Source organism: Carcharhinus amblyrhynchos, chromosome 16, assembly GCF_965287045.1.
Source record: "Carcharhinus amblyrhynchos chromosome 16, sCarAmb.v2.hapA, whole genome shotgun sequence".
Taxonomy (NCBI): domain Eukaryota; kingdom Metazoa; phylum Chordata; class Chondrichthyes; order Carcharhiniformes; family Carcharhinidae; genus Carcharhinus; species Carcharhinus amblyrhynchos.
In genome coordinates this window covers 8,262,372-8,290,043 of record NC_137339.1, presented here as the reverse complement: position 1 = coordinate 8,290,043, position 27,672 = coordinate 8,262,372, and the positions used below count along the sequence as shown (strand labels likewise).

The following is a 27,672-nucleotide window of genomic DNA, read 5'->3' as shown; positions in this document are numbered from 1 at the left end:
AAAAGCTAGTTATTCAAGAATAGCCACTTATGAATATTCCAAATCCAATTATCCAACTTACCCTGGAGGCAATGGCTGTGGTCTTTCCCACGTTGTTCGTTTTTCAATGTGATCCACAAAATACAATCTGCCGTGCTGATCCACCCTCTGCTCCCAGCTATGGGAAGAAAATAAGCAAAACATTTTGTTATATGTACAGAGAGAAGCAGCACACTAATACATTAAATTTCTTTCACTGCAACATGATTTCCCAACTCTTGTACTCAATGCCCCGGCTGATGAAGGCAAGCATGCCACATGCCTTCTTAATCTCCTTGGCCACCTATGTTGCCACTTTTAGGGAACTACATGCCCAGGTCCCTCTGGATGTTAATACTCTTAAGGGTTCTGCAATTTACAGTATAATTCACACATAAAATGGGTCCTCCTTGTAGAATGTACAGCAGAGGTTTGCTAGAATGTTAACAAGGTTGAGGGACTTTAATTACGTAGGAAGACTGGAGAAATACAACCACAAAATTGTTATGGTGCAGGAGACGGCCATTTTGTCCATCATGTCTGCACCAGCTTTCCAAAAGGAGCATTGTGCCATTCCCTTGACTTTTCCCCCATACTGTGTACATTGTTTCTATTCAAGTACTCATTTAATGCCCTCTTGAATGCCTCCACTGAACCTTCCTCCACCACAATTCCAGGCAGTGCATTCCAGACCCCAGCAACTTGTGTGAAAAAAAACTTTTCCCTCACATCACATTGGAACATACATGGACAAGACCAAAACATTCCTAGGTTTATTCCTAATTGCATTCAGTCATTGAATCTAACCAGAATATTCTTTTTCCTATATCTTACGGTATTGCTCTCCTGTCATGAGCATCACCAAGTTTACAAATAGACCAGAATCAACCATGCAATTTTGGCTGAATAGAAACTTTCACAACCCCTACCCTTTACAGAACCTTCAATGTGAAATTCAAAATTTCCATTTGGAAGGAGCTCTTGTGGCATGCAAGTGATTTCAGCTTTGATTCTTGGTTAACACTATTTCAGTCTGTTGGTGTTGTACAGATGGAAATTACCACCTTCCAGGATCAGAAAACATTTCCCAAGTGGAGGGACCAATCTAAGGGTAAATTAATCAGTACAGGTACCAAACCAGGTGAGCCGAGAAGAGAAGAGAGAAAAGAAATGGCCCGGTTGAATACTGGTACACAGACATTTTGATCACTAAATTTAGGCTTATTAAATATATTTGTATGAAATTGTATCGATAATTAAAAGAAAGAACCCATTCAAACTGTTATCTTGGTTTGTGACGAAGATATATTCAGTACATTTTGCTGCTTGGAAATTTTAAGAGAAGATGCAACAAGAAATTTATTTGGAGCTTAGATGCCTGAACTGCATTCATTTGGTTAAGAAGCTGATCTAAGCTGCCCTGACAAAAGGGAAAGCCCTTCAAACTATAATATTGTCCACCACTGTATTGAGGGATTCTCTATTCTTAAGGTAGAACACACCCTATAAAGAAGAAGTCTTACCCAGGTGGAAGTGGACCTTTGCTCACTGTATTTAATGCCCGGTCACCAGGAGAAATAGATGCAGAAGATGGTGCTGCATCGTTACTAGGTGCTGTATCTGGTTCACTTGTTGCTACTGCTGCAGGCACAGTGCTGGTTGTAGCTGGGATAATAGAAGAAGGGCCATTCTCCAAGGGAACTGGATATCCATTTTCACAGGCTGATGGCAAAAAAAACAGCGAGAATTAGTAAGTTTTGTGTAAGTGACAAAAATGTGTCAGTTAGTGCTATACTTCATAGCTAGTTGCGTCCTAATGAGTAAATCATTTGACTAAGGCAAAATAACAGTGGTTAGCACTGCTGCCTCAGCACCAGGGACCTGGATTTGATTCCCAGCTTGGGTCATTGTCTATGTGGAGTTTGCCCGTTCTCCCTGTGGCTGCGTGGGTTTTCTCTGGATGCTTCGGTTTCCTCCCACATTCCGAAAGACGTGTGTTTAGCTGCATTGACCCAAACAGGCACCAGAGTGTGGCAACTAAGGGAATTTCATAATAACTTAATTGCAGTGTTAATATAAGCCTTGTGACTAATAAAAAAGCTTTATCTATTCATGGTTGAAATTCCAAACAGAATGAATGCTCTGCAATCTATTTCTGTTCTACATTGCCGCAGGTGTTCATTGGCTCGTCGTTTCTTGCTTTCTGTGCATCCAAGCTCTCTTTCTGCTCCAACACCGGTGATACAACACTGAACCTTGTTCGGCTCCCTTCCTAATCACCCCTGTCCTGTTACTTCTCTAATTTCAAAAGGTTTTCTCAGATTCTATATTTTCAATCTAACCAACTCTTCAACTGTAGCGCTGTATTTATTTCTCCTTTCTGAAAAACTACATATGAAAGCAAGCTTGCTCAAACTTAACACAAGGGCACTTCCAAAAAATTGGACTGAATTTCAACCTAAAGGAAAATAAACTGCAAATACTGAAATTCAGAGATATAATTAGATATTGGAAACATGCTGAAGGATCAGTCTACACGTGAGATAGCAAGTTAATAGGTTTTTGAAGACAATTCCAACATGTAGATTATACAACAATTTTTGAAAGTAAAAAGGATAAGAAAACGTATTGCCAAGATGAATTTATTAGTGTGACTTGCTCAAGAATTCCACCTTCTGGTTAGTGAAAACGGAGCAGCTGGCGGTAGTTTCACAATAGGATGGCAATTGCTGTTTGTTAATTTCCATCCTGGCTTCCCTTATAGGAGTTTTCATTTAATCTGACTTTCACAGCATGGTTCAAAAAAAAAGGCAGGCCTTGAATTGCTTGTTAGAATCATTCCAGAGCACTTTGTTTTAAAGGATAGCTGAGACAGAGGGATGATGCAGTCATGTTGACTTAACATTAAAATTCAGAACTGCTGATACGAAACTCCACACAAGAAATGTGAAATATATGAACTAAATCAAAAGGATTGATTTTGTTTCCATGTGTTCTACATTAGGTATGCTTGAAATGACAATCAGAAACTGAATCACTAATCCTCAGCATTATAAATATTCTCCTTTAAGTCCCTTCTTAATATTCACCTCTTTGATTAAGGTTTTGATCAAGCTTCTTAAATAATCCCTCCCACCTAAGCCAGAAAAATACTTGGACAAGTGCCTTGGGTTGTTTCCCAGTTTCAAAAGCCCTAGATAAATGCATATTGCTGAAGCAGATAATTTTCAGCGTGCCCATTTCATAAAACAGCCTGCTGCTTGAGGATAAGAGAGCTTGACAAAAGCTTCGGCTGAGAATTTAAAACAGAATTCAGCAACGTTTATAATTTTATACACCATGATAAAGGCACAGTGGAAGAGACCACTCAGAATCCTGAATCTAAGTTAGGATTGGTAGCAATGTCAGAAGATGTCAAGTTTGAATTATGCTGTATGGTACTTTCCCACTCTTTTGGCAACCAAAATAAAATAAATAAGTACTGAAAATAAAATTTAAAGTTAAGATTGAGTTTAGCATTTAAAAAATACAAGAACATAAATGTCAAAATTATTCTATTAAGCAATTAAAAATAGGACTTCAGAATTTTCATATCAAATCGAGCTAAATGAAGTTTATTTATTAGTGGCACAAGTCAGTTTACATTAACACTGCAATGAAGTTACTGTGAAAATCCCCTAGGTATCACACTCCAACACCTGTCTGCGTACACTGAGGGAGAATTTAGCATGGCCAATGCACCTAACCAGCACGTCTTTCAGACAGAGGGGAAACCAGAGCACCCAGAGGAAACCCACGCAGACATGGAGGGAACGTACAAACTCCGCATGGACGGTGACCCCAATCAGGAATCGAAGCTGGACTCCTAGCGCTGTGAGGCAGCAGTGCCAACCTTGCATGCAAAAGCAGAGCATGACTAAAGGTTAGCAATGGTGTCTGCCTTCTGTTTCAGAATGTGTTTACATTTCTTTAGCTGACAGGCAGACAAAGGCTGCACCTCCGTACAACATTAACTTTAGAAACAGATCAGCTGAAACACTTCAAACTGAACTCTTGATGTTTACTTATTGTTTTGTAGACTGGTATAATGCAAGCAAGCAGTTCACCCCAATGCTACTGTAGTAGCACATAAACATTGGTCAGGGAAGAATAATGACAGCAGCTGAAAATGGGAAGATTCAAGTGATGATTGATCGAATAATAGTTATTCAACAGAATGGGTTCAGAACAGTTTCCAGTTGCTCGTGGCTTGATGGCCAAAGTCAAATTAAAGGCTTCCCACAGAGGAGGGTCAAAAGAAATGTTACATATATTACAATAGAACAATGCAACCCAACCCAGCACAGGCCTGGAGGGAGGGCTGCGGGTGTCTAAGAGTGCAACGGCCAAGATCCCCAAATAAAATTTAAAAAGTACATTTTGAAATACATCTTTCCCCCAAGTGTCTAAAACTACAACATTTGTACTGCACCTTGCTGTATTCCAAAACCCTTCAAAACAGCAGAAGCAAATGTAAATTGAAATAGTCGAAAGGATACAGGTGACCAAAAGTTTGGTAAAAGAGGTAGGTTTTAAGCAGAATCTTAAATGGAGGAGTGGTGGAGACACAAATAAGTTGGGGGGGGGGGGACTTGAATTCAAAAGTTCTTCAGGTGCTTAGGGGTGCCCCAAAGTCTTGAAATTCATTACGTCTTATAAAATATATGACCCTATGTCAAAAAAAAGGGTTCAAGTCAGCTCTTTTAATTTACCTGATGTACTGACAGGTCTGGGTGGAAGGGCAGGTGGAGGTCGTGAAGGTCTTGGTGGTCTCGTTGGCTTTGATGATTTTGGAGAAGGTGATGGTGTGCTTTTGCCATTCATACTACACTCATCAGCAGACCTAGTTTCCATTGAGCCTTCTTGAGAACTGGCATCTCCATTTGTACTAGAAGAGATTATACAGCTCTGATCAAAATTTCTGGCACATCAGTGCAATTAAATTGAACCTAACTGGCATTTTAGACCCTCAGCCGTGAACAGAATTAGGCTCATCAAGCCTGCTCTGCTATTCAATCATGGCTGATATCTTTCTCATCCCCATTCTCCTGCCTATTCCCCATAACTCCTGATCCCCTTATCAATCAAGAATCTAACTCTCTGTCTTAAAGGCACTCAATGACCTGGCCTCCACAGCTTTCTGTGGCAAATAGTTCCACAGATTCACCACTCCCTGGCTGAAGAAATTCCTCCTCAATGTCAAAACCTTGAAGAGTGATTTGATGTAGCAACTAACGTGAAATAAAGGGGAATTTCCAAACTACCTGCAGAATTAAAAGACATACCACTTATTGGGACCTCATAGGAAGTTATTCAAAAATGAGCAGGGGATGAGGCAAGGATGTTCATTTTCTTTTCAATACATTAGTTCACATCATTTGTGGTTCTTGCAAAATCTGATTCCAATAGTGGATCACTTGCATTCACAATAACTGATGCCGCCAGCAATTATAACGGTGGAGGCTTTTGCCATGTTTGAGAAATAACTTCCACATTAGGTAAATATTTGGGAGGAAAAAATTGACAATACTCTTTTCAATATGAGGAGAAACTATTGTAATGACACCTCCATTGCAAGGTTGGTTTTAAAGTTCCATATTTATGATCAATCCCCTGTTTATCTACCAATTTCATCTAATTTTTCAGAATGATAATTTTAGGTAAATCAAAATGTGCCAAATCAATTAACTTGTGCAAATTTAACAGAGGTGAAAGCACAGAAAATAGGGCTGGTTTTATGCAGTATAACCTCCTACAAGCAATACAATGTCAAATTGAAGAGTGTCTTAAGACATTGTTTTGCAGTTTAAGCACTCCATTTATACCATGATGATTTCATCAGTAATGCCCATCATGAAGTAAAAGTGGACGACACTAGTGACCTGTGGTGGTGGTGTGAAACCAAGCTCCACAGAGAATAAAGGAAAAACTCTGATATTCAAGTTTTACCTTGATGGGTTTAATATGCATGGCTCGCTGCCACACCGGGAACTCTTACTTGGTGAACTATCTGAAAGAAATCGAAGCATACATTAATATTATTCTAACAATCACAACAATTTGCACCATAGGTGCTGATTGATTAGAAAGCTGACTGACTGCTCGAGGCATTGCCATGAAGAAAGTAATGGGGAGGAACATAGATAGGGTATGTAGGATGAAATCTCTCCCCTTAGTACAGAGGTCAATAACCAGGGGCATAGATTTAAGGTAAGGGGCAGGAGATTTAGAGGGCATTTAAGGTAGGTGCCTGATGGCCAGCATAGACACGATGGGCCAAAGTGCCTCCTTCTTTGCCGCAGAATCCACATCTATAACTCTAGAATGGGTCCATATATATGAATGTATGTCACTTCTAGCGAGCATAAATGAGCCACATTCTGAGCCTGATAGATTATTTTAGATTTGTTTAGTGTAGCTGTTAGCACACAGGTGAATAATGCCAACAGCAAACATTTTGTTATGAGTTGTGTAAGCACAGGTTGGTTGAGTAGTCAGTCCCTATTATGAACAGCCATATTAGAACATGTTTGATTCAAATCAGCCAATTTACAGGACGTATGGCCCACATACCTGGATGGCACTGATATTCATGCACAACGTTGCTCAATTGTGTGGTAGGCTGAGTGCCTTTTTAGATCAATAGGAGTTAGAGCTTTACAGCTTAACAAGATGCCCTTCACCCCATCGTGTCTGTGCTGGCCATCAAGAAGGCCATCAGCCTTCTCTATGAATGGTGTGTTTGTATAGCGCACAAAAAACTATACTTCTCACTGTATGTTAATACATATGACAATAATAAATCATATCAAGCACCTTTTATAATCCCATTTTCTAACATTTGGTCTGTAACTTTGTGTATTATGGTGTTTCAAGTGCTCATTTAATTTTTTGAGCATTGCACTCCAGCAACAATATTTCTTTTCAATAATATTCAAGTTAGGTATTACCATAACCACTTTGCTACTGGTTCTCCCCTTACCAGATATTTCAAATTATAGCTATGGCCTATGCTGCATTCACTTCTCAAATGAAGGAACGAGTCTTTCCACAGAAGGGACGCATATACTTGGCGCTTTGGCAGCTGTCAATGTTACTAAATACTTCACAGTTGAATTTTTTTGTACAAATTCAGGAATAATCTTCATTTTGTTGCTGCGTCACATTGCTAGCAACATGCAAAATAAAATAATGGGAATAACAATAAGGTTGGCCTTGGAGGCAATACTTAATGCAATGAAATGTCCTGATCTTAATTGTTAATTTATAGCTGATCTTTTCAAATAAGGTACTTAGAAGTTATCTTTTTACTATTCCACTACAGCAGGAACTAGCTATTTAAGTCCTAGAATGGTTTCAATAGGCCAGTTGCTTTCAAGAGACAATGTTTTAATAGTTGCATCTATATAGCACTTTATCAAAGCTCTCAAAATATAATAGTGTACACAGCAAAGTAGTTTGAAAGGTTCAATCTTTGATGCATACTCAATACTTTCATTAGAACATATTATCCACAGTACATTTGATTGGTGAAACAGGGTCTCAGTTTTCTTACATACTTGTTGTAGCTGTGCTGTCACCATTTGTTAAGACTTCTGGATCCACAGCTAATCCATCCAAGGACACAATAAGTTCACTTGCCCCGTCCACAATATCTCTCTCATTTGTGAGTGGCAACTTTATAACCACATCATCAACTGGAAGAGAAGAATGGAAAAGCAAAATTTGTCAGGGATACTGCGCTATGATTCATTATTTATTCTCTGCACAAAACCAACTGCATCAATGCAAATTATGCAGCTCTCCAATACCAGGAAAACAGATGCATCAAAATACTTCAATGTTATCATGCACAAACACCATTACTGATCACTGAGATCCACCACTGATAAAAAGGTATACAAAACAAAAGTGACAACAGAAAAACAACTTCAAAGCTGTATTCAGGCAATGAATTTCAGTTAGCTTTGAAAAGGCAGCTCAAGCTTTACTCACATTTAGAAACAGAACACAAGAAAAAGAGCTGGGGTATTAAACTTTGCTGCACCATTCAACAAGCTTCAACTTCACCGACCCTCACCACCCCTATATACTCCTTTTACACTCAAAATCTATCCATCTGTGTCTTGAATACACTCAATTATCGCTGTCTGTGTGGAGGCTGCACATTCTCCCCACGTCTGCATGGATTTCCTACAGGTGCTCCAGTTTCCTCCAACAATCCAAAAGATGTATTGGTTAGGTGCAATGGCCGTGCTAAATTTTTCCTCAGTGTACCCGAATCAGAGTGTGGCAACTAGGGGATTTTCACAGCAGCTTCATTGCAATGTTAATGTAAGCCCACTTGTGACATTAATAAATAAACTTCAAAGCAATGACTGAGCACCCACAACCGCTAGGGGTAGAAAATGCCAAAGATGCATAAGTCTTTTGTGTAAATTTTTCATCAGTCCTAAATGGTTCCTTTCTCTGAGGCTGCGACCGGATTCTAGGTTCGCCAGCCTGGGGAAACATTATGACTGCTTTCCCAAACAGCTATTATTACTTTATTACAATAATATCATTGTAATTTTAGGAGAGGAAAGAAAGGCCAGAAGCCTCTTTGTTTTCCAAGTATTTCGTCCCATTGCATAAACATTTAAATGAACCCCAACATATCAGTTGCTTGGCGAGGAACGCACACTGCCAAGTGAGTAGCATGGTTGCTGGAGCAGTAATTCAATCACTGTGTATCTGGTGATAGCAGAGTGGCCTCATTTACATAACTGTGCTGAAGAATACACAATGAACTCACATTTCATATTGTTAGACTTTAATGTCTCGCAGACATCCAGAGTGGCATAGCCGAGGAGGACATCGGATTTCAGGGTCTGATGGCTCCATACTCTGAAAGTGATCATGCTGAATGGTGTTACAATCCTGTGCATGAATAAAACAAGATATTTGTAAAAAAAATTACAGTTTCTGCTTTCATCAATTCTTTTGAATAGTTCAACTGAATGTGGGAATATAACCCACTTGCAGGTTCCTCCCACTGCCAGTGCCCAAGGACCGAAGGGGAACCACATATTGCAGCTTTCCCCACAGTTGCACTGGGAAATGGCACAACCTTTGCCTAGTGCTTCCACAGTTGGTAACCAAAGAATGAACTATGCAGCACTCAGCCATTTTCCATTGTGTGTAAGACGGCAAACCATACACAGAGATTTACACAAAATACTAGAGAATGACAGGCACAGATGACTCAGTGTCAGCGCCACACAAAAAGAATGATTGGTGGTCTTGTGGTAGTGCCCTTGCCTTTAAACCAGTTCCAGGTTCAAATGCAACACCAGTAATTGTTAGCCACGGAAGGAGTGTTCAGAATGCGGTTCAACAGGCTGCGAATCAGCGCAGGAATTCTTCCACTGCCCATATACTATTCCCGGAAGGGAAAACCAGTGTGTGTGTGTGTGTGTGTGTGTGTGTGTGTGTGTGTGTGTGTCTCTATGTGTGAGAAGATTAGATTTTAGAAAATGCTCATTAGGGTAATGTAATGAAGTTAGCCATGAAACTATAGTCCAAGAGAAAACCAACACTTCTAGAAGAGATGGTGTGGTAGAAAAGCAGAGACAACGGGGGGAAAATAAGTTAATTTATTATTTTTAAGACATTTTTCTTTGCACCCCATCAGCAGTGACACTACGTCACACCGACTAGAACAATGCTCACTTTGAGTTGATTGCTATGCACGGGAAGAGAAACACCATTCAACTCAGAGCCAAAGCCTAGGAAGAGGAAATTTTCAACAAAAGATTGCCACTCATTGTCTTGGGTATAGTTAAGGTATTGGAAGCAACAATGAGATCATAGAATCCTACAGTGCAGAAGGCATTCAGCCCATCAAGTCTGCACCAACCACAATTCCACCTAGGCCCTAACCCCATAATCCCATGCATTTACTCTAGCTAGACCCCCTGACGGCAAGGGGCAATTTAGCACAGCCAATCCACCTAACCCACACATCTACGGACAGTGAGCTAAAGTCCCACCATGACAAGTTGTGAAAGTTAGTTAAATCTGATCATTCGTAAACTAGCACTAAAAAAAAACAGCTGCTGGGCTGTACTAGAATTTAAAATTATTCACTGATGTCCTCCAGGAAAGATAACCACTATTCACATCTTGAATGGCCCACACTAAGTCTATATGCCCTTTTAAGTCAGTAACAAAATCATTTTTATTCAGGGCAGCTGAAGACAGGTAATAAACAACGGCACTGTCTATACTCCCGAGAAAAAGATGCTAAAACCTTCAGTGCCTTTTCCAAAAGTCATTAAATGTCATAATTGAAGTGGTAGTGGAAGCTTAGGTTCAATATTTCCCACTTTCAAACAAACTGCCTAAATGTTCACAAGACCAGCCAGTAGTGAGAAAAACCCCAATAAATCACTGTTGCCAGGTGGGGAAAAGCACGAGACAATAATGGAAATAGATAGGTAGTAAATAAATATGTCACTGCAAGTTTCAGGTAAATAGGCCCCAGTATCTCACTGCGTGATCATGTACAAGGTCAATATCTTCTTGTGTTTGAAAACAAAAGTGATTAAAAGCGATCACATTTTTATTTCTGCTCTGCAGTTCTCAAGACATGTAGGGGCATTAGATAAAGGCAAATTACTACAGATGCTGGAAAATCTCAGCAGGCCTGACAGCATCTGAAAGGAGAGAGAAGAGCTGGCGTTGAGTCCAGCTAACCCTTTGTCAAAATGGGAAAGCTTTGACAAAGGGTCATCTGGACTCGAAATGTCAGCTCTTTTCTCTCCTTAGACGCTGCCAGACCTGCTGAGATTTTCCAGCATTTTCTCTTTTGGATGTAGAGGCATTAGCTGCCTTAACAAATTTCTTTAATTGAATTCACAATGACAGCATAACAACTTCCCAACATACACTGTGACATGTTGCTTCCACTTGGGGTTGTGCGTGTTGATAACCTTCTCTGTTTTCTTCGACTGGCCATCGACTGCCACTTCCACATAGGGGCTAGGCCCAAACCAGTTCTTCTTATTTTCTTTTAGCTTTGCGCAAATTACTAACAACAAATATAGAAAGACATACTTAGAGATAACAGATTTTTTTTTGAAAAAGAGTGCTCTTATTGAGTTAAAATACAATGACATTACAATTGTTTTTAAACATAAATTGACAATTACGAATCATCACTCTATAATCCCACAAGAAATCATCCAAGTAGAAGAAATTGATAAGCGTGATGGAATCGTGCATCAATTGGATGAAGTGCCTTGGCCAGCGTATGTCATGACAGCTGGTACCAGCAACACAACCACATTAGACAACAAGTCTATGGAAAAGATTACAGGGCAGTAATGCCAAAGTGCAGGAGCTTGTAAATAACCAGTGTTTCACATAAATGACTGAAATAGAATCCCTACAGTACAGGAAGAGGCCATACATCCCATCCAGTATGTACTGACCTCAATCCCACCCAAACCCTATTCCCATAACCCTAATTTATTCTGCTAATTGACTAGGTCAATTTAGTGTGGCCAATCAACCTAACCCACACATCTTTAGATTGTGGGAGGAAACCAGAGCACCCAGAGGAAACCCACACAGAGTAAGAATGTGCAAACTCCACACAGACAATGACCCGAGGGCGGAATTGAACCCAGGTCCCTGGCGCCATCAGACAGCAGTGCTAACCATTATGCCACTATGGAGCCTACATTCAAAAAGAGTATGGCCCTATAGTATGGCTAGGTATGTTTTCTTTATCCTTAAATTTTTAATGTAAGCAGCAGTTTTATTTTCCATGCGAACAGAACGAATAGAGGGAACTTGGAATTCCTGCCCCTGAAGCACCAATCCAGTTTCAAAGCTACATACAATTAAAAAAATCTTCATTAACAACTTCAACAACTGAAATAAGGTGGTGCCGGAGCATGGTGACTTCTGGCAAGCTGTGCCCAGCATACCCTCTAATTCTATCTTTTGCTCTCATTAAATCAGGATATTATTCCCATTGACATTGAGGGGCCATAGCTTGTAGCTACTCCTGCCATGAGGTCTGCTGTCATCATGTGCCATTCATGCTTTTTAAGAAATATGCTACTATAAGACCAACAAGTTAAGTGCAAGTATTTTAAGACATACTATCAGCCTGATAGATGATAGCAGACAGGACAATGGCAGGATCTTAAGAAAGCGAGTGCTTATCATTCATTTAGTAGCTCATTGGAGTTCTTGGGTAGGCTGGAGAGGAGCCTGTTTGATGTCAATAATTAAAAAGAGCAGTAAGTCAGATCCAGGCTATTTACAAGCTCTGTAGGTTGACTCTAGTCAGAAAACTGCTAGACGAGACTCTTATTTCTGCTGTATAATAATCCCCTGTCAGCATCAGGAAGTTCCAAATTGGCTTCTGGAATGCAATGCAACATAGTAAGCCAACAGCTTAGCTAATAAAGGGAACATTTTGGCTCCTGGATAAATTGAACACCTCATCTGCTTTCAATTAGCGGTTGTCCTGAGCAGGAATCATTCAAATAGGCAGGTAAGGTACAGGCTTCTATTCACCGGTAAGTTATATAGAGGAAAAGTAAGTGTCGGAAAATCGACGAACACAAAGCTTGGACTAAATGTTCAAATCTACAACTCTTTACAAGTTGAGATGTTAATTGTGACCACATTTCTGAGGAAAATAGTAACATGCAATCAGAAACTTTAATCTAGCAGGGGAACATCTTGACAATGGTACACCCCTTCACAATGAATAAAGCGATGCTCTTCAATACCCACCTTTTATTCCAAGTTGCGATTTTGTTGCGTGGTTGCCTGCTGAACCAGGATTTGGACCATTTGCGGCCATGGTTCAGGTTGCATGAAAAACCTGAAAAAGAGTTAGGATAAAAGTGCATTTCAAAACATCATGTGTATGATTATAGTATCATCCTCGAACAAATCTGCTCTGTATAATTTGCATCACTGTCTACTGAGACCGCTCTACAGGCACGTATTCAGAGGAAGTCAGAGCAGCGATAGACAAGTTAGGCATATGAGTTGCCCCCCCTCCAATACTTCATTTCAGAGGCCTTCAAGACTGAAATTGGGCTTATTCACTAACCATGATCCTACGGATGAGAGTAAATACATTCTGAATATTTCATAATGAATTGTAGAAAATGCTAACCATTCATATAATAATAGAACAATCAACTTCAAATGATAAGATAAATATATATGCTTTGGAGGAGAGTGCATGGTTCTCACAATCAACGTTGTGTGCAATCAGAATGCACCTCACTTCACTCGCCCTTGCTCCACGTGCTTATCACTTCAGTCTTACTGGTAGGAAAGAAACTACATAGATGAAAATCAGTGGAACGTAGGCAACAGTCAACAAAACGTCTCGTGGGTCACATTCAGAACCAGGATGGGCAGCATGTAGCCTCCAGGCTGCCCATCGCTTTATTAGAGAAACTGCAGTGCACTGAAGCATCAACACAAAGCACGAGTGCCGAAACAAAGAAAAATAATCAATGCCCATTGAGTTGCCAGTCTCAGCTGTGGGATGACAAAGGGTAGAGAAAATCAACTAAAGTTTCATGCTTATAACCTCTTCACTCACTTTAGCAATTAGGTTTGAGTACAGCCATTGAGACCAGAAATAGCTGCCTTGCACAGCTTCTCAACCACAACTGATGCATATCCCATAATGAAAGCAAAGGAAATTCTACCCAGAAATTACAACTTTTTCTTGATGGGGATGGGAGGTGCACACAACTTAAAGTCTTTTGCATTATGCAGAAGAAAAATCAGTCAATTCCCATTATCCAACATACCTGATCACAAACTGGGAATGGGATTCGCTGTCCATGCTCACCCCAAAACTGGAGAATCCTGCCCAAAGTCAGGATTTATGATAGTCATAGAAAATTAACAAAATTCCATCAGCTAAAATTAGCTGAGGTTCACAAACCCCATCAGGGGTTTGCGAACAGTACAGCACAAGAACTGGCCCTTCAGCCCTCCAAGTCTGCGCCGATCACATCTACCTATGTAAACCAACTGCTTATATCCCTCTATTCCTTGTTTGTTCATATGCCTATCAAGATAAATCTTAAATGTAGCTAATGTAACTGCCTCAACCACTTCACTTGGCAGTACATTCCAGGCCCCCACCACCCTCTGTGTAAAAGAACTTCCCCCACATATCTCCACGGAACCGTTCCCCCCTTATCTTGAATTTGTGCCCCCTTGTGATTGCCATTTCCGTCCTGGGAAAAAGATACCAACTATCTATATCTCTCATCATTTTATAAACTTCTATCAGGTCGCCCCTCAGCTTCTGTCTTTCCAAGGAGAACAATCCCAGTTTAGGCATTCAGGATAGTGACACGGACCTAAACTATATGACCCACGTGAACTGCAACACTTCAACAGGCTACTGCTGAACCCCAACACATTGATAAAAAGGAATTTGAATCTCTTCTTTTCCCACAACCAGTTAATCTCATCCTTATGGTTACTGTAATCAGTTACAGGGTAGAACACAGTATCAAAGAGCCAAGGTCAATAGCACTGGTGCCCAGACTGAACCCGACAGTAACTACCGAAGAATTAATTTTCTCCAGTAGATTGAACTGGGAAGAAAACTGATCTAATAAACAATGAGGTTTGAGAACAACAGCAGGTTATTGTGGCTTTAGAGCCAAAACAGGTTGGAACAAATTTGTTAACATTCTTATTTGAACAAATACCCAAGTGTTATTGCTATTGAAGCAACTTACTTTGCAATATTCAGTAACCTAGCTGGTTGGTCATTCTGTGTTAGAGATTGTTGTGAAAGGTGCCATTTTAACCAAGGCCAGTCCTAATTCAGTTAAACCGGTCATACTCCCACAGGCTGGTCTCCCACTATACAAAATATTAAAACTCTTGTTTTCCTATCATCATCCCCAAAATTCCCTTCAAATAAAACAGTAACTGATGTAGATTATCTATTCTTCACTGCTGCTGAGTTAAACTCCCTACCTAACAGTTTTGGTGTACCTTCACTGTATAGGTGGCAGCAGGTCATGATGAAGACCCACCATCTTTGCAATTGTAAGTGGGGATGTACAATATCAGCCTGGCCAGTGGTACACACATCTCAATGCTAAATAACGAATACACGGAAGGTTTTTGTATCACAACCTTTTGTATTTCTGTCATATCGACAGCATACCTTATAAAGGATTTACACACAAAAAGGCGAATATGGTGAACGAGGAAACAGATTTCACATATTTTGTCTGTAGAAATATTTACTGACACTTGATCCATGTCGTTCTATCATACATACCAATCTACCAAGGTATGCCAACTGACTCAGTCTTTCCTGGACATTTCTCTCTTGGGACGGACCTTCCAAGGCGCTGATTTCTTTTTTCACCCTGTAAAAGTTAAGCAGTGCAGAAGTTGAGCTTATCACCAGCTTATTAATATAACACTGTACCAAAGTGATTGCACTACATATAGGAAAAAAAAAGTTATATGCAGCCAAGTTATACTCAGAGTCATAAAGGTTTATAACATGGAAACAGGTCCTTCAGCCCAACTTGTCCATGCCGCCCTTTTTTTCAACCCCTAAGCTAGTCCCAATTGCCTGCATTTGGCCCATAATCCCTCTATACCCATCTTACCCATGTAACTGTCTAAATGCTTTTTGAAAGACAACTGTGCCCACCTCTACTATTACCTCTGGCAGTTTGTTCCAGACACACTCACCCTGAGAGAAAAAATTGCCCCTCTGGACCCTTTTGTATCTCTCCTCTCTCACCTTAAAACCTCTGCCCTCTAGTTTTAGATTCCCCTTCCTTTGGGAAAAGATATTGACTATCTAGTAGATCTATGTCCCTCATTATTTTATAGACTTCTATAAGATCACCTCCTGAACATCTTACATACCAGAAAAAAGTCCCAAGGAAAGAATGTAGGGCTTACGCAGCTTTCTACTCATCCCTCAAGAATCTGACACCCTTTACATCCATTATCAATAAGCTCATTTCATGCGAATAAACCAACTGCATTTCTCCAGATTATATTTGAGTAATTTATGAAGTGGACAAGATATGAATCATTTAGGCATATGTTTTATTGAAATCCAAAGATAACACTGTTATACTAAGTGGAATGAAGTTGATGATTTATACTGGAATTCATAGGTGTAGTTAATTATTCCACAGTTAATTTGGGGAACCTCTCCATAAGTGTCACGGAAACGTGACAGCCTAATTTATTTTAGACTACAAAGCACTGTTTTTCTTCCTGGTGATAATGTGGAACTGCCGAACAGCAAAGGCAAACAAACACAACAGTAGGCCAACTCAATTTACAACATGACTACAGGAATGAAAATAGGACAGAATCAAAAGCAACAGTACAGCACAAGAGGACACAATTTTGGTCCAATGAATCTGCCCCTACTCTTTCAAACAGCAATCCAGTTTGCACCATTCTTACAACGTATTCCTGCCATTTTCTTTAAGTGTTAATCAATTTCTTTCTGAAGGTTGTAATTCAATCTTTATCCATCATCCTATCATACAATGCATTCCAAATGCTGTTCATTTACGCTCAGTTTGGGTTCTGCTAGGATCACTTAGTTCCAGATCTCATCATAGCCTTGGTCCAAAAGTGGACAAAAAAGCTGAACTTTGGAGGAGAGTCGAGTGTGACTGCCCTTGACATAGGCAGTAGTTGACTGCGTGTGGTATCATGGTGCCCTAATTAAAGTGAAGTCAATGGGAATTGGCCTCAGTGATATCGACATTCATGAATTAATTTTTAAAAAAATACAGTCCCCAGACAATTTGGAATTTCTCCTACACTGAAAAGGCACAGCTGTGAAAAGATAACAAATCCAGCTCATTAGTTTGGTTTTTATAAATAACTTTTTGATTCCATTTTCCTCTACCCCTTCCAACTCCCATTAGTAGGCAATGATACTTGCTGAGATGGTTGCTGGTGCATTCCAGTACCTTGCCTCAGTGCCTTTTGATGATGGAATAGGAAAGTACGTCTCTTCACTGAGGCACACTATCTACTGCTTATTTTGTCAGTTACAATTTAGTCACCTTCCAATCTGCCTTCAAACTAGAAAAGCAGGTTCACAAACGGACACTGGGACTATGGTTGGAGGACTTGAGGATTGGCCCGTTTTGACACAAAAGTGGGGAACCCAGGCTAAATTTAGACTTCTCAGTGAACAGAATGTATCACTTGAGAATCTGTTTGTGATTTGCAGAGTCAAAACACAATAAGGTTTCATGCTGCACGTCAATACTTGCTTTCATATAGTTTGAAGCCTTCTAACATAAATGCCGTTTTTGAACATTTTATGGATGCCTCAGAAATATGGCCCATAACCTCCGACTAGCTGCAGAAAAACATTAGCTGCTAAAAATGGTTGAATTTTTTGGACGCTTATTCAAGTTGGAAAATCGTGATCCAACTCCTGATGGAAGCAGCAGCCTTCAGCAGTACAATTTCCGCAGGTCCCAGCACCGTGCAGGTTCTAGCCATGCCCCTTTAGGTCGCAGCCAGACTGGGAATACCTACTTAGGTCCAGCAGTTTTCAAGTGAAGACAGATATCAAAAGGATTCCCTGCCACTATAAAGCTACACTGATTTTTATTTTTTGCTTTCTTTTAAGCAGTTAATTCTATTGTCATTAGCTTCAAGTGAAATTTTTAATTTGTTTTATGATTAAAGATGAGTATTATGTATAAATGAACAAGGTTTTGTTAGAATGTAACTGGTGACAACTTTGTATTGGATGTAATGTGACCAACTGAAACAAAACAAGAGTCAGCTGACCCAGTAAACCATGGAACCAAGAGTGATGTAATAGTCAGCTGACTCACTATAAATAAAGAACTATGTAGAATTGTGGGGAGCTTGGATTGGCCCAGGGTGAGGCCCCAAGTTTGGAGTAATGATGTTTCTTTATTAAACCCTTTCTTTGATTTATAAATTGGAGTAAGTTTTTGTTGTATTTTCATTTGCTGCATTTTGAAGAGTTCCTTCTGAAGAAACAGGTTTTGTCGTTGGTTTCAAATCTGTGAAACTAGGTTTGGATCTTCTCTCACGATCTCTGCACCTACATCAAAGCCTCAAAAAGAACTTCAGTGATTTTAAGAAGCCAAGCTAAAAGTGTGACGCACCAGTGGTGGAACATGACTCCTGATTTTCAATCTGCGTTGGATTCTGCAATACCGAGAGATAGCTCACATCAGCTTGCACGTGCCATTTTAAGGAATACACTTTCCTAAAGCATTTGAAATAGCCAAGTTGCATACTTCCCACTAAGTGTAGAACTCATTTCATCCTGTGTCTCAAGAGGCTAAGTATCAACATTACATCAGGGAAATTCTTAAAATTGGGCTAAACAATACTGTTTAAAATACATCGCAAAACCCAAATGAACTTTAACTGAAGGCATTTCAAATCCACTTTGTTATATACAAACTCACTTTTACTGGAACAGGATATCATGACAGTGTTGTAAAAAAATAATTTTCTGCGCATTAAACATATTTTAAACACATTTGCAAAATGGGTTAATCCACCCAGAGAATGCCTGCTGTCTCTACTTGCTGCAACTAGAGCAGAGAGGAAAAGTCTGCAAGTAAGTGCAAATCTTCACCTAACAAGGCAAAGGAAGTTAGGGAGGGTCTTCAGTGCAGCACTTCAATCACGACAGCTTTTAAAAAGCTAACTGGGGGTTTAACCTTGGCGAGCTTTCAACGTGCATAACTTGTGTCCAGGCTTCAGTGCTGTCTCAACCAGCATTAGCAGCACACACATTCCGTAAGTTGGAAATTGGGCCAGAAGTTATGGGCCATTGTGCACTTCTGAAGCTGACGTGAAGATTTTAAATCCCAGCTGCTAGGGTTTTATATCAAATTTGTCTGCAACATATACTCAGATCACTGGCAAGCATCCCCATTTAAATGTCAACTTTATCAGTGGCTCGCCTTTAGTAAACACTAAACCTGGTGCATCAACGTACCACCAGAAAACAATTTACACAATGTTACCTTAAGGCCGAGCCTGCTTTAAAGCACTGATCTATCTGCTGATATATTTGGTTTCTCTCAGAACAATTTTCAACCTTGTAGATTACAATTTTCAACAGTTTGGGATTAAAAAAACCTCAGCAGTTTAGAAAAAATTAGCAACTTCATCTGTTCGGTGCACAACACCTTTCCTGGCCCCCCAACCCTCTAATTTTGTGTTCTATTGTAGACTAAAACACCATTACACAATTGCCTGAATATGAAAGCAGTGTCATGATGCTTTTCTTCAATGCAATCACTGTTGTCTCCATCATTCACAAACACATTCCACTGGCCCATTACTGAATATATGAGTCTCACTATCAGGTCAGATTTTTTTTGAATTCAGAAATTCAGGAGGGGCGTTCAAAGACTAGACAGGTCTTAGGGCCAAGTAAGCTTCTTTCACAAAGTCCGGAAGTAGATATGGGGTGGGGTAGGAGATTGGTGGCAGAGAGGTACAAAGGAAAACAACTTCATTGAATTTGGGCTCCCAATGCTGATCAAAAACCAGCAACCCCTGTAGAAAGGGTATACGTGAATGCCAAATGCGGACAGGTTCCAATCTAATTCCTTCTAGACAGGTCTGTTGATACTTACTCAAAAATACGCAATAGACAATTGAGCAAGGTACAGGAGAAAAATGCTAGTGTGCATAAAAATTAGACAGTAGTTTTGCAACTATCAAGTGTGTGCAATCAGAACTCCAATGTACTTCTTCCACAGTTAACTTTACATTTATGCTACAATGATAGATACTTCAAAAGGTTAAGTGCATATAGGTGGGAATCTGAACAGATCTTGTACGGTGGCAAGGTCCTGAATGTATCTGGTCCCATGGCAGTTTAGCTGCAAAGAAGCTACTCATGCCTCATATTGTAGAATGCGGATTTACTGAAGCCTTGAAAATTTCTTCCAAAACAGGGGTTCACTAATACAGTGCATAAAACGTGAACCTTAGGTGGTGTGGGTGGTCGGCAATTTTAAACGTAAAAATGCATCACACCAGTAATTCAGATTACATCAATGTGGAATTAATTAATTCCACAAAGATATCTTCAACCACAATCACGTTTTAAAAGCTGTCTAATTCATCACCTTTGACATCCGTCAGGTGTTCATCAAATTTATTGAGTCATTTTGGCTATGGCAACATCATAAGGCTCTCACTCTGGATCAGGTTCGTGCTTTCCGTTTCAGAATTAGCCCTCCATGTTCACCAAATTAAATATTCAGCATTTTTGGACGATCTAATGACAGTTTGTGCATTAATGGTATTCCACAGTTTGATGCAAAAAAACCAAGGGCAAGACACACATTTCAAAGCTTTTTTCCTCCAACTGTTTATCTATTCCATTCATAGAAATGAGAAAGAGTAGGCCATTTGGCCCTTTGAGCCTGTTTCATCATTCATTTTGATCATGGCGGACCATCAAATTCAATTTCCCGATCTTCCCTTCCCCCCATATCCCTTGATCCCTTTAGCCTCAACAACTATATCTAATTCCTTCTTGAAATCAGACATTTTGGCCTCAAGTACTTTCTGTGGTAGTGAATTTCACACAATTCACCACGCTCCTCACTTCAGTTCTAAAAGCTTTACCCCTTATCCTCAAACTATGAACCTTAGTTCTGGACTCCCCCACCACTGGGAACATTCTTTCTGAATCCACCCTGTTTAATCCTGTAAGAAGTCTTACAACACTAGATTAAAGTCCAACAGGCTTATTTGGAATCACGAGCTTTTGGAGCACTGCTCCTTCATCAGGAGATGGAGAGACAGGTTTCACAAACACAGCATTTTTAGACAAAGGCACAATTGAAAGATAATGATTGGAATGTCAGTTTTTACAGGTAATCAAATCTTTACAGGTACAGACAGTGCAAGTGAAGAAAGGGATAATCACAGGTTAAAGAGGCGAAGCCAGGACAGTTGGTAAGATTTTGCAAGCCCAGGCCAGATGAGATTACACATGATGTGACACGAACCTGGTTGAGGCTGTCCTTGCGTGTGTGGAACTTGGCTTTCAGTTTCTGCTCAGCAACTCTGCATTTACATAGGTCTTGAAGGCCAAAAGGTGGTTCGGCCTTCTCCTTCAGAATGTCCTGCAGCCGCTCAGAGGCAGCTTTGACCCTAGCACCAGGGAGGCAACGTACCATCCTGGAGTCTCGTTTGCGGCCACAAACACCTATCTATTCCCCTTACAATTGAATCAATATTGCATTCCCACATTTTTTACTACTCCTCTCTGCAGCAGAACCAATAGATTTGGCTGTTGCTGTCCGCCCCCCCCGAAAGGGCATTCCCTTCAACAGTACCCAAAACAGTTCATCTATTTTGCAGGGAAGTAGCCACAGAAGATTCCTGCACTGCCTGCCTAGCTTTCTTGCTCTGCCTGGTGGTCACCCATTCCGTTCCTGCCTGTGGTGTCTGAGCCTACCATGTGACCACTTCTCTATAACGTGTTAACCCTGATACTCTTTGCCTTGTGGATACTGCAGTGTCTCCAGCTGCTACTCCAGCTCCGAAACACGGGCTTCCAGGAGCTGCAGCTGGAAACACACTGCACACATACTGGGAAGTTCCTGGCCTCCCATATGGAGCACGAAGAGCAGACCACAGCTTGCAGCTCGTGTCATGTCTTACCCCTTTTAATTTTGAAAGATGTTTTGTTTCAGATTATATCCAATTCTCTAGGGCCCTTTTCTCTTGCTCATTGTTACTTCCAAATATAACCTTGAGGAGAGCCGGTGGATGTGGTCTTTCTGGATTGTCAGAAGGCGTTTGACAAAGTACCTCACAAGAGGTTATTGCAGAAGTTCGAGGGACATGGAGTTGGGGGTAGGGTGTTAGCGTGGATAGAGGATTGGTTGTCAAATAGGAGGCAGAGAGTGGGGGTCAACGGGTGCTATTAGGATTGGCAGATGGTGACTAGTGGAGTGCCCCAGGGGTCGGTGCTGGGGCCTCAGCTATTTACCATTTATATAGATGATCTGGAGGAGGGAACCGAGTGTACGGTGTCGAAATTTGCAGATGACACCAAGATTGGGGGAAAGGCAAATTGTGCGGAGGGTGTGGAGAGTCTGCAGGAGGATCTAGATAGGCTGGGCGAATGGGCCAGGAAATGGCAAATGGAATTTAATGTTGGCAAGTGTGAGGTGGTCCACTTTGGTAGGAAGAATGGTAGGAAGGACTATTACTTACGTGGCGAAAAACTGCAGCAGGCGACGGTGCAGAGGGACCGCGGGGTCCTTGTGCATGAGTCGCAAAAACCCAGCTTGCAGGTGCAGCAGGTGGTCAGGAAGGCGAATGGGATGCTGGCTTTCATCGCGAGGGGGATTGAATATAAAAGTAGGGAGGTCTTGCTGCAGCTGTATAGGGCATTGGTGAGGCCGCAGCTGGAGTACTGTGTGCAGTTTTGGGCGCCGCACCTGCGCAAAGATATTTTGGCCTTGGAGGGAGTGCAGAGGAGGTTTACTAGGCTGATACCGGAGTTGAGGGGGTTGAGCTATGAGGAGAGGCTGAATAAGCTAGGCTTGTACTCGTTGGAGTTTAGAAGAATGAGGGGAGATCTCTGAGACGTATAAGATGATGAATGGGATGGATAGGATAGAGGTGGAGAGACTCTTCCCGCTCAAAAAAGACAGTAGGACTAGGGGGCACAGCCTCAAGATAAAGGGGGGGCGGTTTAGTACGGAGTTGAGGAGGAACTTCTTCACTCAAAGGGTGGTGAATCTCTGGAATTCTCTGCCAGTTGAAGTGGTGGAGGCTGCCTCGCTAAATATTTTTAAGACGCGGGTTGATGGGTTTTTGATAAGAGAGGGGATTAACGGTTATGGGGAGAGGGCGGGAAGGTGGAACTGAGCCACGACAGATCAGCCATGATCTTATTGAATGGCGGGGCAGGCTCGAAGGGCTAGATGGCCTACTCCTGCTCCTATTTCTTATGTTCTTATGTTCTTATAAACTAAGCCAGAGGAATTCTCTCAATCTGCAAGTGATAAAAATTAAATACTTACACGACTTTTCTATTTACTAATCAGCTCTTTTCCTTGTGCCCTCTAATACTGCAGCAGGACAAGGCAACAGCTTGTTTTTATCTCCTCAGTGCCCTTTTTTTGGTTTGAGGGAGAGAAACACAAATGTAGCGTTTCAGGCTTAATTGTTCCTGGACACCAGATCTTCTGCTTTCCACTTCTCAATAGATGTTGTTTTGAAAATCTGAGGGTGTCTTGGTCAGGCCCACTTTCTGAAAAGGGTGACTTGGCCAAATATGCAAATGTTCATGTCAACAGCCAATCAGCTTCACTGCTCTACTGCCCTCTCCACAAACATGATCATTGGATATGTGCCTCATCAAGAATTTTAGACTCCCCAGTATAACTGCAATTTGATTGCAGCCATCTCTTGATCTCCTCAGTTGTAAGGGATGTAAAAATGATCCACAATAAAAAGATGTCTTCTTTTAAGTAGGCTGAGTCCACAACTTCACTCCATACTCATCCAACCAAGGTCACGGACATGCAAATATTGCGCAGGCACTCAATTTTCAGCATGGTTGTATATTTGAAAATCACCATATAATATTATTTTGTTCTGTTAGCCATGCAATCTTGTACCACCAGGAATCTTGTCTTCTTTTCTCCTGTGATTTTCACTTGAACTGTTTCAAACCTTTTCATGACTCAGTTCAGTTGCTGGGCATATCAAATTCATGGGCATTTCATCCACACTGTTGATGTGACTTCTGGGTACTCGTGATTTTGTTGCTTTCTGACGATGAATTGCTGGAAATGGATATTTTTGGCATTGAAATCTTCTGGTGGTCACTGAACATTCTTGATCTTCTGCCATGTAGAGGTTTTTTTCAGAGGTTAAGTATTAACTTTAGCTAATACAAAGACTCACGACCACAGCATTCTGGTGAAAGATGCTTCTTTATTGACCAATGCACGCTGAGAGAGAAGGGCTGGGCAATCCAACTCTTCTCTGAAGTTACACCACAATGGCAACATAATTATACAATTTCCCCAGTCATTTTACATGCCCACTGGCTCATCCCAGTTGGAAATCATTAGTACAGGTCAATCGTAATTAATAAAGTGTCACATACCTTGGCCAATTACAGATATTCTCTGGGAACAATAAATCCTAGTAGTTTCTGCCTTACTTGGCTTAACTCTTATCTGATAGTTAACAGGCAGAGTATACTATCTGGATTCACTAGCTTGTCCTTGGTCAATTAATGTCTTGTTCACTGACCTGTCTGGTACTCATGCTGATAAGAGTTACGCTTCTTTAAGTGTATTGTGAGAAGGAATGTGGTTCACTTTACCAGCCTAGTTCCCATACAGCCAGAGGTTTACAGCATGGAAACAGGCCCTTTGGCCCAACTTGTCCACGCTGCCCTTTTCTTTCAACCAATAAGCTAATCCCAATTGTCCACGTTTTTCCCATATCCCTCTATTTCCACCTTACCTATGTAACTGTCTAAATGTTTCTAAAAAGACAAAATTGCACCCGTCTCTGCTACTATATCAGCAACCCGTTCCAGACACATGCAACCCTCTGAAAAAAATTGCCCCATGGATCCTTTTGTATCTCCCCGTCTCACCTTAAGTCTATGCCCTCTAGTTTTGCACTCCCTTACCTTTGGGAAGAGATAGAACATAGAACATAACAGCGCAGAACAGGCCCTTCGGCCCACAATGTTGCACCAACCAGTTAAAAAACAATGACCCTCTAACCTAAACCAATCCCTTTTCATCCATAAACCTATCCACGGATCTCTTAAACGCCCCCAAACTAGGCACATTTACAACTGCAGCAGGCAGGGCATTCCAATCCCTCACCACCCTCTGGGTAAAGAACCTACCCCTGACATCCGTCCTATAACTACCCCCCCTTAATTTAAAGCCATGCCCCCTCGTGCTAGCATCTCCATCCGAGGAAAAAGGCTATCACTATCCACCCTATCTAAGCCTCTAATGTTGATGTTGACTATCTATTGTATCTATGCCCCTCATTATTGTATAGACCTCTAGAAGACCACCCCTAAGCCTCTTATACTCCAGGGAGGAAGGTCCCAGTCTATCTAGCCTCTCCTTATAACTCAAGTCATCAAGTCCCAGTAGCATCCTTGTAAATCTTTTCTGCACTCTTTCTAGTTTAATAATATCCTTTCCACAATAGGGTGACCAGAACTGTACACAGTATTTCAAGTGTGGCATTACAAATGTCTTGTACAATTTCAACAAGCCGTCTCAGCTCCTGCATTCAATATTCTGATGAATGAAACTAAGTATGCTGAATGCCTTCTTCACCATCCTGTCCACATGTGACTCCACTTTCAAGGAGCTTTGAACCTGCAGCCCTAGATCTCTTCCTTCTATAACTCTCCCCAACACCCTACCATTGAACTGGGGAGGATTTCCCAGTTAATTTACCAAAATGTATCACCTCGCATTTATCTCAATTAAACTCCATCAACCCAATGGCCCAATTAATCAAGATCCCATTGCAATCCTAGATAACCTTCACTGTCCACTATGCCACCAATCTTGGTGTCATCTGTAAACTAACCATGCTGCCTAAATTCTCATCCAAATCATTACTATAATGACAAACAACAGTGGACCCAGCACCAATCACAGGCCTCCAGTTTGAAAAACAACCCTCTATAACCACTCTGACTTTTATCAAGCCAATTTTGTATCCAATTGGCTACCTCACCCTGGATCCCGTGAGATTTAACCTTATACAACAACCTACCACGTGGGACCTTGTCAAAGGCCTTGCTAAAGTCCATGTAGACAACATCGACTGCACTGCCCTCATCTACCTTCTTGGCTACTTCTTCAAAAAACTCAAATTCATGAGGCATGATTTTCCATTCACAAAGCCATGCTGACTGTCCTAAATTAGCTTTTCCCTCTCTAAATGCCCAAAGATCCAGTCTCAATACTTTTTCACAATTTATGCACTACAGGCATTAGGCTCACTGGCCTGTAGTTCCCAGGCTTTTCCCTGCAACCCTTCTTAAACAAAGGCACAACATTTGCCACCCTCCAACCTTCGGGCATCTCACCTGTGACTGATTCAAATATCTCTGCTGGGGGACCAACAATTTCCTCTCGCCTCCCACTTCATCCTGGGATTCATTTCATCAGGTCTCAGGGACTTAGCGACTTTGATGTGCTTTAAGACTTCAAACACCACCTCCTCTGTAATATGTACACTCCTCAAGACATCACTATTTCCTTCCCCAGGTTTCCTAACATCCATGCCTTTCTGAACAGTAAATACTGATGAGAAATATTCATCAAGGATCCACATCTATTGTGGATTCGCACAAAAATGACCTTGATGATCTTCAAGAGGCCCGACTTTCTCCTTACATCTTGCCCTTTATGTATTTGTACATAAAGCTCTTTGGATTCTCCTTTATCTTATCTGCCAAAACAATCTTGTGTCCCCTTTCCACCTTCCTGATTTCTCTCAACTCTACTCCTACATCCTCTATACTCAAGGGATCCACTTGATCCCAGCCACCTATGCATGTCATGTGCCTCCTTCTTGACCAGGAACTCAATATCTCAAGTCATCTAAGGTTCCCTACTTCTACCAGCCTTGCCCTTCACTGTAAGGGGAATGTGCTTACCCTGAATCCTAGTTAACACACTTTTGAAAGCTTCCCATTTACCAGCTGTCCCATTGCCTGCCAATCAACTTTTGAAAGTTCCTATGTAATACCATCAAAACTGGCCTTTCCCCAGTTTAGAATTTTAACGTTTGGGCCAGACCTATCATTTTCCATAGCTATCTGAAAACAAATGGAACTATGGTCACTGGTCCCTAAGTGATCCCTCACTAACACTTCTGTCACCTGCCCTTCCTTATTTTCCAAGAGGAAGTCAAATTTTGGTCCTCTCTCTAGTCAAGCCATCCACATACTGAATGAGAAATTCCTCCTGAATACACAACAAATCTTTCTCCATCCTAATAGTATGGCTGTCCCAGTCAATGTTAGGAAAATTAAAGTACCCTACAATTGCCACACTATTTTTCTTGGGCCTATCTGTAATCTCCTTACATATTTACTCAATTCCCCACTGACTATTTGGGGGCCCATAATATAATCCTATCAAAGTGATTTCCCCCTTCTCAGTTCTACCCATATAGACTCGGTGGGCAAACCCTCAGAAATATCAGCCCCCCCGTACTGCTGAGGTATTTCCCTAATCAAAAACGCAACTCCCCCTCCTCCCTTACCTCCTGTTTTATCTTTCCTAAAGCATCCGTACCACGGAATATTGAGCTGCCAGTGTTGTCCTTCCCTTAATCATGTTTCAGTAATAGCTAACCTATCCCAGACCCACTGTATCCATCCATGCCGAGTTCATCTGCCTTACCCATCAGGCCTCTCACTTTGAAATAATGACTTCTCTTGTTGTCTGCCCTGCTTTTGCCTTGATGTGGAGGTGCTGGCATCGGACTGGGGTAGGTACAGTTAGTCAT

At 41.1% G+C, this 27,672-nt stretch overlaps 1 protein-coding gene across 1 annotated transcript in view; it reads right to left on the bottom strand.

The window, feature by feature from the left end:
- Positions 1 to 27,672, bottom strand: part of LOC145353813 (E3 ubiquitin-protein ligase Itchy-like) — an 85,665-nt gene that overhangs the window by 39,079 nt on the left and 18,914 nt on the right. Inside the window, exons 2-10 of the mRNA XM_080204641.1 lie at positions 15,398 to 15,488; positions 12,853 to 12,943; positions 10,987 to 11,128; positions 8,852 to 8,976; positions 7,617 to 7,754; positions 6,007 to 6,067; positions 4,770 to 4,945; positions 1,542 to 1,740; positions 62 to 157 (exon numbers count right to left, since the gene is read on the bottom strand). Coding sequence (XP_080060767.1) covers positions 62 to 157; positions 1,542 to 1,740; positions 4,770 to 4,945; positions 6,007 to 6,067; positions 7,617 to 7,754; positions 8,852 to 8,976; positions 10,987 to 11,128; positions 12,853 to 12,922 — 1,007 coding nt within the window. The 5' untranslated portion in view covers positions 12,923 to 12,943; positions 15,398 to 15,488. The remainder of the gene's footprint in view (positions 1 to 61; positions 158 to 1,541; positions 1,741 to 4,769; positions 4,946 to 6,006; positions 6,068 to 7,616; positions 7,755 to 8,851; positions 8,977 to 10,986; positions 11,129 to 12,852; positions 12,944 to 15,397; positions 15,489 to 27,672) is intronic.